General features: G+C 37.8%; 1 protein-coding gene across 8 annotated transcripts in view; it reads right to left on the bottom strand.

Moving 5' to 3' along the window:
- Window positions 1-20,787, bottom strand: part of LOC138761939 (N-myc-interactor-like) — a 48,242-nt gene that overhangs the window by 10,031 nt on the left and 17,424 nt on the right. For 7 of the 8 annotated variants that reach the window (XM_069934953.1, XM_069934951.1, XM_069934955.1 and 4 more), the window contains exons 5-8: window positions 19,079-19,195; window positions 14,113-14,287; window positions 9,856-9,962; window positions 8,317-8,503 (exon numbers count right to left, since the gene is read on the bottom strand). In XM_069934953.1, coding sequence (XP_069791054.1) covers window positions 8,317-8,503; window positions 9,856-9,962; window positions 14,113-14,287; window positions 19,079-19,195 — 586 coding nt within the window. The remainder of the gene's footprint in view (window positions 1-8,316; window positions 8,504-9,855; window positions 9,963-14,112; window positions 14,288-19,078; window positions 19,196-20,787) is intronic. The other variant, XM_069934957.1, reaches the window with a different exon arrangement.

Here is a 20,787-nt window from a genome sequence, read left to right as displayed (position 1 = left end):
AAAACTTGTAATAAGCAACTCAGTTGTGATATATGCAGTTTAAAGCATCCCAAGGTACTTCAACAAAATAAAGTTGAGAAGGAAATCAAACAATCTGAATCCAAGACTAAAGACACAGTCAAAGAGAATGCTACAACTTCAGTTCAGATAAACAGTCTTACTTGGGCCGGTGACAAAGCTCTCTCTATAGTTCCTGCACAGGTTAAAGCTAAAAAGGGAAGCTTCATAATAAAGGCCTATGCACTTCTTGATCCAGGAATTACCGCATCATTTTGTAATTTTCATGGTAAAAGATCACAAATCTTGTTGAAGACAATGAATGATGAAAGGAACATTGAAACTAATATAGTTTCAGGATTACAGATTGCTGGATTGAATAGCAATTATTTTTGTGATCTTCCAAGTGTATACACTCAGAAGACCATGCCTGTGAATAAAGAGAATATTCCTTATCAAGGATGATATCAATAGAGGTATCATCTAAAAGATGTTTGCTTACCCAAGACTGATGCAAAAATCAAGATGTTATTTGGATAAGATGTACCAAAGGCTCTCAAACCTTCAGAAGTAATAAGGAGTCAAAATGATGGACCTTATGCCGTGGGAACATTGCTTGGACCATTAACGAGGAAAAATGAATAATGATCAGGAGTCGTTGAATGTAAATGTCGACAGAATTTCAGTTGTCGAACTTAATGATCTATGGGAACAACAGTTTAAAATTGATTTCCCTGAATTTCTCAAAGATATTCAAGAATCTTCGAAGGAGGACAAGCAGTTTCTGGATTTAGATTCAAATTCTGTGAAACATCTGGATAGACATTACTGTATAGTATTACCTTTGAAGGAAAGAGAAATTTGTATGCCAGATAATAAATTAATCGCAGAACAGTGTATGCTGAATTTGAAGAGAAAATTCAAAAGAAATCCATCCTTTCATTTAGAATATACCAACATCATGTCAGATATGATAACCAAGGGTTATGTGAAAAAGGTATCAGAAGATATCTTGGAACACAAAGATGGTAGAAAAAGGTTTTTACCTCATCATGGAGTTACACATCCACAAAAGGAAAAACTACGTGTAGTAGTTGATTGTGGAGCATCATTTCAAGGAGTTTCATTGAATTCTCAACTTTTACAAGGTCCAGACTTAACCAGTACTTGAATAGGTGTTCTGATAAGATTTTGTAAAAGAATCTAATGTAATTGATGCAGATATTGAAGTGATTTTTCATCAAGTGAAAGTACCATCAGAAGATCGTGATTTTTAAAAAAATGATTATTATGGTGACCTAATGGTGATTACAGTAGAGATATGATTGAATACAGAATGCTGGTTCATTTATTTGGAACAACTTCGTCACCGAGTTGTGCAAATTTTGCTCTCAGGAAATGTGCTGAAGATATGAAGAGCAATTTAGTTCTAAACGACAAACATCATCAGAAATAATTTCTATGTTGATGATTGTCTCACTTCAGTGGTTTCAGAAAAAGAAGCAATAAATCTTTATCATGAGTTAAAAGAAATCTGTAATGAAGGAGGTTTCTTCCTGACAAAATGGATTACCAACAGTCGAGAAGTGTTGGCTGTTATTCCTGAGGCAAAAAGCACAAAGGAGATAAAGCATCTCGACTTGAATTGTGACGTTCTATTTGTCGAAAGAATTCTAGAAGTGGAACGGTGTGTTCAAATTGATGTTTTCAAATTCAAAATTGTTTTGAAAGAACGACCTTTGACAAGAAGGGGTATTTTTTTGATCGTAAGCTCAATGTAGCTCTTTGGGAATAATGGCACCAGTAGTATTAATAGCCAAGAAAATCCAACAAGAATTGTGCAGAAGAACATTTAGATGGGATGAAACTATACCAGATTTTAATCGCACAAGATAGGATGAATTGGATTGAGAGTCTTGAAAGGTTAAAATTCTGAAGTCAACAGATGTTTTAAACCTACAGACTTTGGAATTGCCACATTTGCTCAGTTACACCATTTTGCTGACGCAAGCGAAGGTGGTTTTGGTACTGTCAGTTATTTAGTACTGAGAAATAACCAAGAGCAAGTACATTGTAGATTTGTAATGGGAAAAGCCAGAGTGGCTCCATTAAAGCCAGTCACCATACCTTGTATGGAATTGACTGCTGCTACTATGGAGATCAAAATGGTCACTGAGTTAAGAAAAAAATTACAGATGGAGTGAGCAGATTTTATGTTTTGGTCGAATAGGACATCAGTGCTTAAATACATTAGTAAAAAAAAAAACCATGAGGTTTCGTACCTTTGTGATTAACAGAATTAATGAGATTGAGAAGGTTTTGCAAGTGTCGGACTCTGGCTTTACCCTACCCTCAATTTGGTCTACGTGTCGTCTGAGTCCAGCGTGCTCGATGAATGAAGTGATAGGAGAAGGTATTCGGTTTCACAATCAGTTTATTACATAGCACAAGAATAAAGCTTAACAGAGCTCTGGTTCAGTCGTTAGTTCATAGATCACTTTCTCGGTGAGCTATTCCCCAAGACCGACCCCTACTGTCCAGTCTCTTCTGTTTATATAGATCAACATTGTTACACTGAACAAAAGTTGGCTTTCTTTGATAGGCTCCTTGCCTAAAATTTATCTCAAGCAATTTCCTGCTCTGCAATTTTTATGGTGTAGCCCTCCCGTCTTAATCTCCAAGGCCAGAACATTCTGTTGTTTTAGTGTAACCTTGGGGAAGAAAGTATTTTCTCTCTTTGTATTTTGAGTCAGCAAATTCTACACATACTATAATCAGCCAAATTTTCTACATACTGTGGCTGTTACTTAATTGCAATAATATTTCCCTTAAACAGTATAATTGAAGTAAATAGTAAATTGTTACATAGTAATGGATTAATGAATACATAATGAATAGTACATAGGCATATTTTCCATGATTACTTAACCCCTTGGTTCCAACACAAGCTAATCAATGGAGATGTGTTAAAACAGTGGATAATCCAGCTGATATGGCTTCAATATTGATCAAAATGTGTTCATTGTCAACGTACAAATGCTAAACCTGGACAACAACAAATGGCAGATTTACCACGAGACAGAGTTTCACCTAATAAACCCCTATTTACATACATGGGAGTTGATTATTTTGGTCCTTTACAAGTAAAACGAGAAAGAGGTGTTGGAAAACGATATGGAACTATTTTTCCTTGTTTGACTACAGAAGCAATTCATACTGATGTAGCATCATCGCTTGATACAGAGTCTTTTATCAATGTTCTTCGACATTTTATCGCCAGGTGTGTTCAAGTAAAAAAATTATAAAAAGTAATTCAAAATTGGAATCAACATCAAATTCATGATGCATTACTTCAAAAGAAAATTAGTTGGATATTTAACCCACCCCCAGGATCACATCATAGAGGTGTGTGGGAAAGAATGATAAGTTCAATCAAAAACATTTTTAATTCTATTTTGAATAGTCAAATACTGAATGATGACAATCTTCAGACAGCATTGCATGAGATTGAAGCTATTTTAAATAGTCGTCCAATAACAAAAAATTCTGTTAATTCAAATGGCATCAAGGCACTTGCACCAAATAATCTCTTACTTCTTAAATCTAAACCTTTAATGCCTCCAGGTCAATTTCAGAAAGAAGATATTTATGTAAGATGCAGATGGAGACAAGTGCAGTTTATTGTGGATTTATTTTGGAAAAGATAGATTAAAGAACTTATTTCAATATTACAAGAAAGATAAAAATGGTCTAAAGCTAAACGCAATTTTGTATGAGGAGACATTAGAATTATCATGGATGATTCTGCACCAAGAGATTCTTGGTTGCTGGGTAAAATTGTGGATACAGTTCTGGACAAGAAAGGTTTCATTCGGCAAGGGCAGATTAAAACCAAGACTGGTTACTTAAATTGATCTATTACTAAAATCTGTCTTTTACAAGAAGCCGAAAGTTTTGATTTCTGATCTTATACTTACCATATTTACTTTTGTATCTGTAATAGCAATTATATATTAGTCGTTAATGCCTACTATAATAATTAGGGGCCAGAATATAAAGGTTAAAACCTAGTGTTTTTGATTTGTAGTTAACTTTGTGACTATCGCTTTAAAGAAAATTATTGTTTGTAGTGTTACATAGTTACTATGACGTCATATGTTGGTAATATCTGAGTGGACCGAGAGTTTGTACTTCATTCTTTGAAGAATCATGACAGACATGTAAGATCGAGATACTTTTCTTTGAATTCGTCTTAATTCATCTTATTTCTTTTTATATTTATTTAAAGTTGAATATAGTTATCATTATACAGTATGCTTTGTTACTCATCATTAGGAAAATCTCAATGCGAAGTTATGCAAAATGTTCATCCATTTTTATCAATGAATTAAAGCTACTTACAGCTGCAACTATGAAGTATGATTTATTGAATTAATAAGTTAGTAATTCAGAATATCAATGCTTGCGTTTCTTTGAAGATGACACGTTTTGAAATTGGGGAATACTAGAACTTGGAAAGTGTCATCTTTACCCACTAGGGAGGTAAATTAGGAAGGTTCAGATGCTAGGTATTCACGGTAAAGTAGTAAACTGAATTTGACAATGGTTGGATAGGAGAAGCCGTAGAATATTGATGGATCATTACTTCTCACACTGAAGGCCTTGTGACTAGTTGTGTGCCTCAGGGATCGGTGCTGGGATTATTGTTGTTTGTTATCGTTATCAATGATCTGGATGATAATGTCATAAACTGGATCATTAAATTTGCAGATTATGCAACAATTAGAGGTATTGTGAACAGCGAGACAGAGGGATCTTGACCAGCAGGAAGCAATAGGCTGAAAAATGGCAGATGGAATTTAATGCAGTCAAGTGTGAGGTGTTGCATTTTGGAAAGACAAACCATGAAAGGACATACACGGTAAATGATAGGACACTGAGGAGGGCGGTAGGGCTCTAGGAATACAGATAAACAATTCCCTGAAAGTGGTGTCACATGTGGATCGGGTTGTAAAGAGAGCATTTGGCATATTGGTCTTCATAAACCAATGTATTGAGTCCAGGAGTTGGGATGTTATGTTAAAGTTGCACAAGACATTGGTGAGGCCAAATTTGGAGTACTGTGTGCAGTTTTGGTCACTTAACTATGGAAAGATATCAATAGAAAGAGTGTAGAAAAAGATTTACTTGGATGTTGCTCAGACTTCAGGAACTGAGTTGCAGGGAAAGGTTAAACAGGTTAGGACTTTATTCCCTGGAGTGTAGAAGAATGAGAGGAGATTTGATAGAGGTATTTAACATTATGAGGGGGATAGACAGAGTAAATATAAATTATAGATAGGGTTTTTGCCCTGAGGGTAGGTGAGATGCAAACCAATGGACATAGGTTAAGGATGAAAAGGGAAAATCTTAGGGCAGTGGTTTTCAAACTTTTTCTTTCCACTCACATACCACCTTAAGTAATCCCTATGCTATCAGTGCTCTGTAAGGGATTACTTAAGATGGTATGTAAATGGAAAGAAAAAGTTTGAAAACCACTGGTTTAGGGTGATACATGAGAGGGAACTATGTTCTATGAACTTCATAAAGAGAGTGATTGGAGTGAGGAACAAACTGACAGCTGAAGTGATGAATGAGGTCTCAATTTTAGCATTTAAGAAGAATTTGGACAGGTACACGAATGGGAGAGGTATGGAGAGCTATGCACTGAGGGCAGGTCAGTGGAATTAGGCAAAAAAAATGGTTCTGCACAGACTAGAAGGACGAAGGGGTCTGTTTCTGTGCAGTAACATTTTATGATATGATTCTATGGTTAGGAGATTGGGTATAGAGGAGAAATTTAGATTATTTTCAATATAACGGAGAACTGAAAACTATAATGGAGCACCAAACAGTTTAGTGTTGAGGGCTCAACTATTTTCAGTTTGTACCAATCATCTATATAAAGCTACTGATTGCATTGTTGGATGTTTACCAACAATACAAAGAAAGGCAGGGAAGTTAGTTACACAGACACAGGGAATGGGCAAAAAGTTGGAAAAATTACTACAATGTAAATGCAAGGTTATCCATTGCACTGGAAAGAGGATAAAAATCAAATATTATTTAAGTGGTGTGAGATAGAGAAATATTGCGACAGTATATCCTCATGGAATGAAACAAAAACTTAGCAGGCAATTACAGATAATAAGTAGGATAATGCAACTTGGGCCTATGCTCTCTGGAGTTTAGAAGGGGAGGTGATCTTTTAGAAATAAGATATGGAAAGGGCTTCACATGATAAACAAGTAAGGGTGTTTCAGTCCATCTGGGGAGAAATCTAGAATTAGACCCATAGAACTTATAGGAACATGTTCTCATAATTCTCCTCCTTATACATCTTATTGAATGCATTCAATACTGAAAGGTTTAGGACCAAAAAGAGCAAGAATGTGGAGCTGAAGATGAAACTGGTCATTTTTTTAAAAATTAACTACCGTGACAGAGGTACACCAAAGAAAAGGTACAAGGACTGCCTAAAGAAATCTCTTGGTGCCTGCCACATTGACCACCGCCAGTGGGCTGATATCGCCTCAAACCGTGCATCTTGGCGCCTCACAGTTTGGCGGGCAGCAACCTCCTTTGAAGAAGACCGCAGAGCACACCTCACTGACAAAAGGCAAAGGAGGAAAAACCCAACACCCAACCCCAACCCACCAATTTTACCCTGCAAAAACCCACCAATTTTCCCCTGCAACCGCTGCAACCGTGTCTGCCTGTCCTGCATCGGACTTGTCAGCCACAAACGAGCCTGCAGCTGACGTGGACTTTTTACCCCCTCCATAAATCTTCGTCCGCGAAGCCAAGCCAAAGAAGAACTATTTATTTTTAAATAGTGTATTTCAGGAAATGCAATTTGTAGCAATTTTTGCACCTGTAATGCACAGTACTGCTGCTGCAACAAAAAATATCAATTTTCTTGATACATGTTCATGGCAATAAACCTGATTCTGTAATCTTACCATATAGCCGAAGAGCAATTGAAGGAGTTTTTAAACTGTTCCTATTTATGAAAGAAAACATGCATTAAGAGCATTCCACCCAGACGCTAAGGTCTGCTCTAACAGTAAGATTACATCTGATCTGCTTGTGAAACCAATTCTGCATTCCCATCTATCCACAGCAAACTTGTTTATCAAGTAACTATCTGCTTTAACAACATTGAAATATTTTGCTACTGTTGTCTTTTTAAAGAAGAAATTCCAAAGGCTCAATCCTCTGAGAGAAAAAAAAAATCAATTTCAGTCTTAAATGGGCAACCACTTGCTCTCTGACAATAGAAAATATGCTATTCACATCATCCATGTCAAGACCCGTCAGGATCTCGTGTTTCAATGTAGGTCTCTCTCACTCCTTTGAGGGGATTGAAGTTTAGTGATTGAAGATCATTCCAGATCTTACTCTATTTCATCTTTTCTGAACTGCTTCCAATGCACCAATAATCTTCCTTTAAATTAGGAGAGCATTCTGTGCGCAGTATTCCAGATGTAGCGCATAAGACAATATATAACTGAAACATAACATTCCTACTTTTATTTTCAGTTCAGTTACAATGTTCAATAATATCCTTTTAGCCTTTCTAATGGTCACATGGAATGAGATCAGATCAGCAGCAGTCATTGTTGGGCCGAAACACCTGTTTCCATTCTATGACTGCTATCTACCTGCACACTAGCCTTTTATAAATCATGCACTGGTGCAATTAAACTACAGGAATCTCTACCCCTATAGATGATATTTATTTTTGACATCCTACTAAAATGGACAATTTCACATTTTCTCACATTATACTCCATTTGTCAAACCTTTGAACACTCACTCAACCATCTGTATTCCTTTGTCCCTTCACAACTTACAGTACTTTTTACTTTAAGCATACATTTGGATCAAAGGTTGGATTCATCACACAAGTCACTTTTCATCTATTGAGACATAGTACAAAAATATGCCAGCAACTTTCATCCATTCCCATGTACAGTGAAACCCCTGGTGTCTGTCTCCCATGCAGATTAGTTGAGCTGAATAAGTGAATTTGCTGGTTGCTTATTGCGTGATTGGTGAAGTAACCACGGGGTGTGCCAATTTTAAACTTTTTTTTAAACCTTCCCTAATTTTTTTTTTTGTCAGTTGCTTGAGGCTGCCAGTTGTTTGAATTCCTGATAACAGGGGTTTTACTACATTTCTAGAATAGTGAACATTATGTAGTTGAAGCTTGAAGTTCCTGAGGCCCATCCCACTTCAATTGCTACAGGCACGTAAACATGAAAATATTTCACTTACTTCCTTTCTCTACAAACGTGACCACAGCAGTTCCAAAAGAGGGAGAGTATTCAATATTCTCCACTTCCCCTCCACCTAAACTAGGCTTTGAAAAGCTTAGTTCCAATTTATCCCTCATCTGTTCTTCTGGAAGGATTTCCGGGATATCAGAAATCCTGACCATTTTCATGGAGATGTCAAGATGTATCTAAAAGGATTTTAAAAAAAAATCTGCATTAAGTTGTAAGAGATAGACTGTTAAAGTAGCTATCCTTAACACCAGTAGAAGTCATTTTCAATTGGGGAGAAGATTCCAGCACAAATAATGCAGAAATTCAAATGATTGAACCAGAATTTATTCCTTTCCTGATGTGCACATTACTGTGTCGTTACTTTCACTGCCAAGCCTGTATAATATGAGAGGCTGATACAAGTTCCTGGTTCAGTGGATGCAGTCTTCTCACACATTAATTGCTTGTGAATGCAGTCCACAACAACTAGTAAACTTCACCTGAGACATCGTACTGGCACATACCTGATATTTGACAAGATCCAGAAGGGAAAGTTCTTCTGAACTTTGAAGAAAGCTGACATGATTTAAATTTAATTGTTTTTAATCACATGTGCTAAGACACAGTGTAAAAACTTTACTTTGCATGCTATCCAGGCAAGACACCCTTGCAGTTTGTTAGGAGATGGCCTGAATATATGCTAACTGCTCAAAAATATTGTTGGTACTGCCAGAGCTGCTGTAACAGCAGCATTGCTGCTGGTGTGGACCTGGGGAGGGGAGAGAGACAGCTCTGTTCTGAGGGGTTCATCCACTCGGTCCTAATGCTGACAGCATTAAACAGCTTATTAAAGGAACCAGTTTTAAATTCTGCAACCGCAGCTCTAGTGCTCGGCAATGGATTCAAGGGACTGTAGATTCCGGGAACCAGCTAACGGGTGTAGGGCAGCATAATCAGATAGAACACCCCACTACCCCCATCGAGAAGGAGAACCAAAAATGATGATCCTAGAGGACAGTGACCATGGCAGTGGACAAGCAAAGGGTTCAGCAGCGGGGAGGTCCACTCAGGCTGTGGGCAACTTGCAAATGAGGACCCACATGGTCTGCGGACTGCTGAGCACTGGATCATGGGAATTAGGTATCACAAGCAGTATTTGAGATGATGCTGAGGGGAAGAGGACTCCCAAAGGGCTTTAGGTGCTGAAGGCTGCCTGATCATGTTGAAGAGTTGGATCTGGAGCTTGATTGCCAATGAATCAAACAGGTCTGTGCAGCTGCAGAGGCTGTGAGAGCCCTGGAGGTGAATCCACAAACACTCAGCAACTCTAAAGGGACTCACTTTTACTTCATTTCCTCTCTTAATGTAAGGGGCTATGGGCAACACTAATTATTACAGTAGGCAGAAGGCAATTTCAATGTTCTGTGCCACTACATGACAATAAAGGAATCTTGAGATCTTAAACTCTTAAATTGTCACACAAATTCCCTTGATATCTGGGATTTTACATTATAATGCCATTCTTAAATGATGAATTCCTTGCAATTACCTCAAATTGTGGTGTTGTATCCAAAGTGATTGGTTGAGCTTTCACATGTACTTTCTCAGATTGAAAATCTATATGATGTTTGGCTATCTTTATAATCCTATCAGCCACTTAAAAAGAAAACAAAAAGCAAAAATAGAAATTAAATTTATGGGCATCTCAAGCAAATGCAAGTAACAGAAGAGCTATCAAAATTAAGCAGAGAAGTGAAACATTATTCAAAGGTCATGAGCTGAAGATTGTTTTTTTAATTCAATACTCCAGTCCAATAAAATCATATTGTTACAGCCCAGAGAACCTCAAAACCTAGCAGCAATACAAAATTCACCAAGACAAGTGGCTACATAAACATAAGTTGCTTTTAATTTTCTTTTAAATATAAAAACAGGATCAAACTTCAACTTATTACTATTAACTTAACCCCCTTCTAATTCTAAGCGCACGTGTATGTTATGTGTATATGTTCAGGAAGGTTCTTTGCTTTAATAGTCCAATTATTCACTTCTCCATGTTCCCGGTATCAGGCAATTCTTATGTTATACTATGCGCAGAATTTAACATTTATGAAGTTTCACCAGGCTCTGGTGCTTAAAGGTAAATGGTTACAGCTCAGGAAATTTCTTGTTGGTTTCAGAGAGATATTTGTTGCTCGTTGGTCACACACAAACTGATTTACTCCAATCAGTCACTTCAGTGTCTTGCCGAAGAAATGTGCCCCGTCATGGGTTTTCCAAATGATAACCTCTTCTTCCAGATCTCCACAGAGTTCCTCTTGTTTCCCTTATTTTAGGAGAAACACTCTAGCCAGCTATTTCCTCTTGTAAGGACTACAAGGGTTTTTAACAGGTTGAACTCAGAACTCATAACCAGTCTTCAAAATGGGGTTTTCAACAAACCTGCCAGCTTGCCATGTTGCAGCTTCAAAAGCTACTGCAGAATTCGCTTCTCTCTTCCTCTAAGAGAAATCCTGTTTTTTTTCTTTCTGCTCTCTCTGCTTGCAAAAACCAACTTCTCCCAAGGATCCAAACCCAATCTTTGAAAGATCTTTATCAACACTTGAGCCTGGACTTCTCTATTTACACCTGCTTTTGAAATCAGATCCATTGTCTCTGCAAAGCCACTGGTGCCTGAACGTCTGGCTTCAGCAAAGCTCTTGCATTTTAAATGAGATGTGAAGTGTAAGTATCTGTTTGTGAAGTGACCTACACTAAACCCCCCACAATCTATCTCTTTTAAAAACATATTTGTATATAAAATATAATATAACCCATAACAATATACTGTAATTGAATTTAAAAACTAGCACTCGTGGATGGAGTGAATAATACGCAATGTTTAGTACATAATGAATATCAGGCTTTTCCGTTACATTGACTTCAATGGTATAAGAAAGGCTAAATTAGACCAATCAGGGAGGGGAAAACAGTTGTCTTAGTTCTCCTTGAAAGCAGAACTGAGAGTTCCAAAATAGCATATTTAAAATTGTTTATGATGTTGTGGAGATAAGGAAAACTGGAGAACATGAACTAAAGAAAATAATTTACACAGAGAAGTGAGAATTCTGAGTGGTATATAATTGTTAGAAAATCATCTAATGTGAGGTTAGATAGGCACACAATAGAAATGTATGATGATGGAGTTAGAGATGAAAAGATGACAGGTTGCTCATGTGATATGGATTTATTAAGCTGGATGTCTTGGATGTATATTTCATTTAATTTGGTGGAACTCTCTCAAGAGTAGAGACCATGATAGTACAGTATGCTCAGTTAACGTCCATGCGGGCAACGTCTGACTGCATGTACATCTGTGGTCCTACAGAGTTCAGAAAATCCCAATCAGAGAATGCGACATAGTAGACATATGCAACAACTTCCTGCATGCAACACGTGTATCTCATGAAGGCAACACCTCCCGAAGAAGAGCCTCAGCCAGGTCCCTCAGGCATTACAGAGTGACAGTTCGTCAATGGAGGTTATTAGACCCAAAACTCTTCCAGTGGAACACCATGAGGAATTTTAGAACAGTCATATGGATAATCCTGATCCTCTTTGTTAAATTGTTAAAAAAAAGGCTAAGTATTTACATAAAAGTTTAAAAAGTGAAAAAAAATTAAAAGTTGGATTTTACATCAGCTCAGTATCTTGTACAACTTCGCTAAGTATATACAGTAATATGGTGTTTGCACAACGTCCACATCGCATGATGCCCATTGTCACAGAATACATCATGATGTTAAGCGGCGCACACCTGTACTGCAAAATAAGATGCAACAACTAAGTAGGACTCTATGGGGAGGAAGAAATGGTGAGAAGTGCTGAAATTTTCTGCCTTTGTGCAGTTACGGATACACAATAAGTATCGATAAAGAATCAGGATCTGCGAGGGTGCTGAAAATTTCCTGATCATGTCCCATGCTTAGATCTGGAGCTCGGGTGGCTGATGGTTTACACTAGACTGTTTGTGGCTGTGGGGACTGCAGCAGCACTGGATGGAAATCCATGGACACTCAGGGACTCTCCTTTGCTTTTCTTTCTCTGAATGTAAGAGGGAGCAGTTAGCGTAGCAGTTAGTGCAATGTCTTTACAGGACCGGGGTTTGAATCCTGCACTATTTGTACATTCCCCCACGTCTGCATGGATTTTCTCTAGGGCCTCCAGTTTCCTCCCACTGTTTGAAATGTATCAGGGTTGTAGGTTAATTGGGTGTAAATTGGGCGGCACGGACCTGTGGGCCGAAATGGCCTGTTACTGTGCTGTATAGCTAAATTTTTAAAAATTAATATAAAAAATTAAATTAAAAAAAATTTTAAAGGGACTTCAGACAATTTCTGCCGATGGCGAATCTGTCTGCCTTACGGCAGATGAAAATGAATTCCATGTAATATTGCGCAGCATTTATTACACGACAATAAAGGAATCATGAAAACATCTTCTCTATTACCCAACATACAAGCATACCGATGGAAAGGATTGAACAAGTAGAATCTTTACATAACCATGGCAATGCTGAGATAAATAGCTTAATTCAAACTTCATTCAAAAGAAGAAAATGAAAGCTATCCTGAGTAAATAAATAAAGATGAGAAAAGACAAAATTCTGGTGGCCAGTAACACCTGCAATTAATTAATAACCAGGAAGATCTAACATGATTAATCAAAATGAAGGAAACTTTTACTAAATTGGAGATCATTTGGAGTGCATTTACATGACAGTTATATCTTGAATGTTATCCATTAAAGAACCCCCAAACTGTGAACAACATTCCTCCCTCCATCAAATCAGCCCCTTCCTTTAACTCTTGTAAATCCAGGTTGAAGTTGTATTTTCACTTGCAAATATTTTGAGGAGATTGTTGATTGTTACCACGTTGTATGTGCATTTTGAACCTCAGAACTTTCAGTAGCTGCTTAAGTTAAGATGTTATTTATGATCAGTACAGCACTTTTATCAATGTGAGTTGTTTTAAATGTGCTATATAAGTAAACTAAACTGAAGAAGCAATAAAGAACACCTAAAAATACCAAAGTTGTTCTAACCACCAATGAATAAAAAAACAAAGTGCTGCAGACACTGAGCAGAGTTGATCTAAAACAGCGTATTTAAAATTGTTCATGATGTTGTGAAGATGTTTAGAGTTAAGTAAGATTTAAAGTACGATTTTATGTTATTAATAAAAATTATTGTTTTGAAGATACTATTGTCTTGGTGCATTTCTATTGCTGCTGGTCTATGATATAACAATATAAAGAATAAAAGGTGAGTGACCACTGGAAAAATGATGCTGGCTAAATAATCATTGAAGACAAGGAGATGTCAAAGGAACTAAATGAGTATTTTACATCAATCTTCACTGTGAAAGACACTAGCAGTGTATCAGATGTTGAAAGATATCAGGGAAGTGAGTGCAGTTACTATTTCAGGGGAGAAGGTGCTCAGAAAGCTGAAAGGTCTAAGGGTGGAGTAGCCTCCCAGACCATATCAAACTATTCAATAATTTTGCCTTCATCAACTCAGTTGACAATATATTGAAAATTGGCAGAAGCCCAATTTAAAAAGTTGGGTGATGCAGTACAATATAGGTGCAGGCTCAGAAAGTAGCAGCTGATGGAATAAAAGGAACAAAGAATGAGAAGTTCATTTATCAAATACAGAAACCCATTCAAAACAAAATATATTTCTCCTCACAAGAAAATTTCAACCAGATACTTTTAGATTTTGTTTTGGAAAAAAATTGTTACTGAAGAATCACAGGTTTACCTTGTTCCTCTTCAAAAGTGATCAAGGCCTGTCCATCCTGAAGGAGCACCGACATTTTCGGAAAAATGGTATAGATGCCTTTTATATTCAGGAACTCATCCCCCTCTTGATCTATTAGCACACATTGTTCAGACCTGGTCAACTTCATATTAGTTTCTGGCAACTTTATTTTAATCTGTGTACAGCAAAGACCAATATGAAAAGTAAAAGTCCTAGCCATTGAAAAACATCAACTTTGTTTGCAATATGATAAGTTAATTTTTTATTAATTACATTTTTAAATTTTAAATGCAAATTTTTTAAATTTAAACATACTACATGGTAACAGGCCATTTCAGCTCACGAGCCCATGCTCCCCAATTTACACCCAATTAACCTACACCCCCCACCCCCCCAGTATGTTTCCAATGGTTTCAAACGGTGGGAGGAAACTGGAGCCTCTGGGTAAAACCCACACTGACATGGGTAGAACGTACAAACTCCTTACAGACAGCGTGGGTTTGCTAACCGCTACGCCAACCGTGCTGCCCTAGCAAATGATGATAATCTCATTCACAATCAGAAGTATTCAAGAAGACAGAATATTATTCTCATTGGAGAAAATGGCAACAGAACCAGTCATTGGTTGCAGATATTTTGCTGCCAACATTCCAAAACAGGCATTGGTGGCCTTCTACATTTTAATGACAACCTTTACACATGGGGCCTAGTGAGGTCTGTCATCTTAAATAAGATGGTAACGTTTTCACTTTGATTCACAGAGAACCAGAGCAAGCACATATAATTGACGCAGTCTACATGGGTTCAGTGCCAGAATGTATGTTAGATGGGGGCATCAGTGATTTTGTCGTGGTTTCAACTAGTTGACTTCTGATTGAGATATCATGAGAAAACTGGCTAGAGAATTATAAATTATGATTAGGTTGAAGTTGCTTTCCTTGGAATAACGGAGAGTAAGGGATGATTTAATTTAGGTTCATAAAATGTTAAGATGCCTAAATGAACAGGAATTACTTATTTAATTTCACAGAGAGGTTAGCCTACAGGTATTAGAAATTAAGTTAATAGGCAAAAGGCAGAAACTGTGCAGAAATTACTGACTCAATGAATAATGAAACCTGGAAAAGTATTTGATGAGCTATGACCTGTAGGAATTGTAACCAACACCAGGAAATGGGCAAACCCCAAAAACTATTTCCTGCCAGCATGGAGACAATGGGACAAATTGCCTTCTTTAACATGAGATTGCATAACCAGATGAGAATAAAAATGTTATACTGAGTTCACCAGTAAACTTATGTTAGTAAACTTCTAGTGATAACAGTAGACAACTTGAACACCTTAGAGTGTATTTGATGGATTTTCGGCTGCTGATCACAAAAATCACCTGAAAATGTTCCTATCATGATCCATTCTTTAGTTAAACCTATTTTTGTGATATCCTGTCATATTTTACTTCTACTAGAATATTGTCCACAAAGTCAGCTGTTTTGGTCAAGCCATGCATGCCTGGTCATGCACTCAGTGCAGATGCTATGCAAATGTTGTCTTAGGCTTGGGCAAGCTTAGTCAGGATAGATGCAGACAGGTGAGAAAAGCAGCTCACATATACAGATGCTGTGCACTACATTGACAATAGATTGAACACATGTTGATGCATATGTTCTTCAGACAATTGCATGGCGTACACAACATAGCTTTTATTGACTTTAAGAAGATTCAATGCAGCAGAAATGTCTCGTCAATGTCACTACAGCTATAATACATTCTGTAACATTTGTGGTGAGTCTATGCTTAATGATCAAAGATGCAGCATGACTGAACTTATTAAAAAAGGCTATAAACCCTAGTTCATTTGTAAAATTGGTGACCAAGCCAAGCCCTGGGATCCCTGCATTCATTGTGCAATTTGTGCAGTCAACAGGAGAGCTTGGTTCAGAGGAACATTATGTGATTAAAAATGCTAAATTCAATAAAAGTTCTATAATGTTTCTCTATCATCCTATGTGTAGAAAATCTGAAATTATCTTTGTTTTCAGCTTGAAGTTGTCTTTCATAAACCATTTTTTTATTGCAGGAAGTAAACCTTTTACAAAAATTTGTTGTCCAGTGTATTTTAACCACAGGTGTACACTCATCTGTTAGTACATTGTGAGTTCAAACCTACCCTGTAATGTAAAATATCTGGTACAATAGAGGGTCAGGGCTGTACTGTTGAAGATGCCTTCCATGTGACCCAAGATCCCATTTCGGTTCTCTCAGATCCCACTTACCCATTTCAAAGGAGAGCCCAGGAATTATTCCTGGTGACCTACATTTCTAAACAGATGACAAGGTCATGTAAAGCAAAATGTGTTGGGTTATATGGAAAATGTAAAAAAACACATTTTCAGGCTGACGTTGGATCAAACTAGGCTCTCTCTTTAAAAACAAGTCCACCTAAGCTCAGGATGCGTGATGAGATAGAATCAACTATCTGACAATAGCCATATGAATATAGATCTTCTCTCTCTAAAATACTTTCTCAGTTTTGAATGTCTTGACCTTAGAGACTGGCTGCCTAACATAAGCATACATATATATGGAAGCAGAATACACTAAGAACACTCAACAGATCAAGCAGCATGTGTAGAAAGAGAAAAATTGGGTTAACTTTCTTATCAATGACCTTTGCATGCACTGAAGTAAAAAGAAAACAAGTTAGTGTTTCTCTCCTCTCTTGAATGTCTGTCAAGGAATTATGCAGTACAGAAATGGGGCCTTCGGCTAACCACGCCAATGTCATTGAGCATGTACCTATCCACACCAACTCCACTTAGTTTGTAGCCTGCCATGATAGGTTTTAAAACGCTGTCACAATACCTGCCTCCACCACCTCATCAGGCAATGATCTCTAGATTGCAAGCACCTTCTCAGTGAGAAACAAATCCTCTCTAACCCTGCTACTCCTCATTTTAAACCTCTGGTTTCAGAGCTTTCTGTTGTGAGGAAATGTTTGTTTACAGATTCCATCTCCACCAATCAAAATGTTGTTCAACTCTGTCAGGTTCATATTCTGTCTTATCTACTCCAGAAAAAAAAACAAACCTGGCCTCTCCAGTCTCTCATCAGAACAGAAATATTACATCCTAGACAAAATCCTGCTAAATCCCCTCTGCATCCTCTCCACCTTCTCCCTCTAGTGTGGCAATCAGAACTGCACACAATACTCCACATATGACCCAAGCAATGTATTATAAAGTTTCTCCATGACCCTCATGCTATGCTGCAGGTTTGTAGGCCAGCATCCCATCTGCCTTCACCACTGTTATCTACCTGTGTTTTCATCTTTAGATTTCTAATGGGATACACAAAGGTCCCTTTGTTCCTCAATACACCCAAGAACTGGACCATTCATGGTATATGTCTTTTCTTTATCAGAGCTCTAAAAATTTATAACCATATACTCAGTAGCATGAAGTGCCATCTGACATTAGCCACTTTCACACTTGCAAGTGGTCCCAGGAATGAACCACCAATCGGCCTAAAAAGGGTCTCATGTGAAACAAAAAAATTCTCAACGCTGGTGTGAGATGAAGTCAACTCACGCCAGGGATAGACTGCCTCGACATCTAGTACAGTCCCCGGTGTCTGTAGACGCTGATGTTGCAATCAGGCAAGTGTAGATCAGACAATTGCATTCTGGGATAGAAATGACCCAGGTTTTTTTTCTGTGAGTTCAGGAACATGAAGGAAGATCAAAATGAAGGTTTAAACTTCCCTGTAGGAAAGTTGCACTGTGGGGGGGGGGGGGGGGGGGGTGAGAGAGATCGAGCAAGCGAGCAAGCAGAAATAAATAGCAATAGCAGACAATTTTTAAAACATTGGGAAAGTTGGTATCTCTGTAGCACACAATTTATAATGACTATGGGAAAAAGAGATAGCGGTCCTGACTTCCCAGAATGCCATGTGGCAGATAAACCTCTCCATGATATACCCCTTTATCTGCTGCACAGCATTCTGGGAGGGAAAGGTCTGCCATCACTTTTTCCCCCCCACAGTATTTATAAATGGTGCACAATAATGGTACCAACTTTCCATGGTGTATAAATAGTGCACGATAGAACTAACAACCTTCCCATGCTGTTTTAAAATTGTCTGCTATTGCTATTTATTGAAAACACTTAAGGTTTATATTAAGTTTATATAGGTTGGCACAACAACAGGGACTGAAGGGCTCATACTGTGCTGTACATAAAGCTTAATTATGTTATAATTAGACATGATTAATTTTGTTCAAATACAAGATCATAATACAGTGATCAGGATTTAGGGCAGGTCCACCATCATTCGATGTGTCATGAAGATACTGGTAGAAGGTAGAACAGTCCTAATCCCGGAGATGGCTCCTTGCAAGCATTCAGTGTCCCAGTTAAAAGTGGTCGTGTGAACAGTAAAAAAAAACACCATTCCTATCCCAGGACACTGAATGCAAGTGTAAAAGGGGCTATTGTTCCACCCAGTTTACAAGTGATCAGTATTATTCTGTGACCCAAGAATATCCTCCTCACTAGCAGTAACAAGATCAATTTGCATGTAACCTTCAACAGTTCGTAATCAGACATCCAAAAATCACATCCAAACTGTTAATGCTCATGACAAAGAAGTATGGGTTCCAGCAAGGATCCCTGTGATACTCCACTGGTCACAGTTTTCCCATCACAAAAGCAATCCTCCACCACCACGTGTGTCACATGTTACCACGCTAGTTAATTGACTTTCTTACTTTGGATATCTTGGGTTCTCATGGATGTTGGAGAAGGGCTCAGGCCCGAAACATCAGTAATTTATCTTTAACACCTATGGATGTCGTAGCACTGGCTGAGTTCCTCCAGCATTTCTGTGATTTTAAACTGACAACTATAAAGATACCATCTTCTAGAACAATCAGAATTGTGTTACCCCATTTATAAAAATCTCAATTTACCTTGAATTTACGGCATAGAGAGTTGCAGAAAACTTGCTTATTTGGGAGTTCAGTTTCAAGCTGAACTAGTTGTTCTTTTAGTTTGACAAGTTTCTGTGTTTTATCAAGGTACATCTCCTGTCAAAAGAAAACTTCAAATAACACATGCTTTGCAAGTAAATCTCTTTTCAAATGATTCAACATTGATTTAAAGGAAGTTAATGAAATAAGCAGTGACTTGTGTTCGAATCTGGCACTATCTGTAAGGAGCTTTTGCATTTCCCCATGTCTGCGTGGGTTTACTCTGGGCACTCCAGTTTCCTCCCACTCTTCAAAAAGCATACAGGGTTGTAGGTCAATTGGGTGGAATTGGGCAGCAGGGGCTTATGGGTTGGAAAGGCCTCTTCCAATGGTGTTTGTCTAAATTTAAATTTGTCATTTGAAAAGGTTGAGAGAATGATCTTTGGGAATATTGATAAAATGTGATTGTACGCCAAGTGAGTGGTACATTATTCATTACAGTTGAAAATACCTTCATAAGTCCTGGACACGTACTTAAAAAGTACAAGTAAAACAGCACTGTAGTGAGAGTTCATGAATCAAACCATTCCTTATACATGTAATCTTATGTTGCAGCTTCATCAGATCAGTGCCTTATTTTCAGATACACCTGGTGCTTCCCTTGACAATAACAGTTGAATCAAGGCTGCCCCTGGGCTTTAGATAATGATGGAGAGAGTTTATGATGAGCCTTTAATTTATAGATTTTGATGGAATATATATTTTTCTGCTGCAATTGGCCCATAGTGCCTCATGGATGCTCAGTACTAAGAATACATTACAACACAGTACAGGCCCTTTAGCCCATGATGTTGAGCCAACCCACACAAATCTCCCAGACCCCTATTGAATCTATCCTATTCAGTCTGGCAGTGTCATGTGACAGGATAGAAGCACTCTTCGGATTAAATCATGATTGTGGCTCCATAAAACAGCACCTCATAGCCTGAATACACCTGAGACTGTCTGATCTCGGAAGCTAAGCAGACTCAAGATGGGTCAGTACTTGGAGGGGAGACCCGCCTTGGAACACTCAGTGCTGCAGGTTTCTGTGAGGGGCACTGGAAAAAGTGGTGACTCTGTCTTACAGTAGACAAAAGTTAAAAAATTTCATGTATGTTACATTCTAAATGTAGGATTATGTGACAAAAATGGAACCTTTATCTTTACTTTTAAAAAACTAAGTGTTAGCCACCATTTCCATAGACAGGTGTATCTGGAACAGGTTAATCGTTGAGGATACATTTTATGTTTATCCTAACCGGGTTGCTATTTTCTTCAGAACTCAGCCAGATTAGACAGCAGTCATGCTATCAAGACATTCATGGTGGTTGTCATTCAAGTCCTTCAGTTGGACTACATGTTGTCATCATTTAGTTTCAGTGGTTTCAATAATGATGAGTACAAATTCATTAGCTGATATCACTGGAAGGTTTCATTGTTGGTACTTTATCTGATGGTATTCAACTTCATGACATTCAGAGTCAATGCTGAAGGTTCCGAATGAGCACTCTGCCATCACCTCTACTAAGACCAACCTGATGGTGGAATATTTCCTCGGGGATCAGTGCTGGGACCATTTTTTTTGTTGTCTACTTCAATGATCTAGATGATAACATGGTAAGTTGGATTAGCAAGTTTGCTGATAACACCAAGATTTGAGATATTGT

Source organism: Narcine bancroftii, chromosome 4, assembly GCF_036971445.1.
Source record: "Narcine bancroftii isolate sNarBan1 chromosome 4, sNarBan1.hap1, whole genome shotgun sequence".
In the NCBI taxonomy this organism is placed as follows: Eukaryota; Metazoa; Chordata; class Chondrichthyes; order Torpediniformes; family Narcinidae; genus Narcine; species Narcine bancroftii.
Note: the sequence above shows the minus strand (reverse complement) of the source record. Positions and strands in the feature narration are given on the sequence as shown.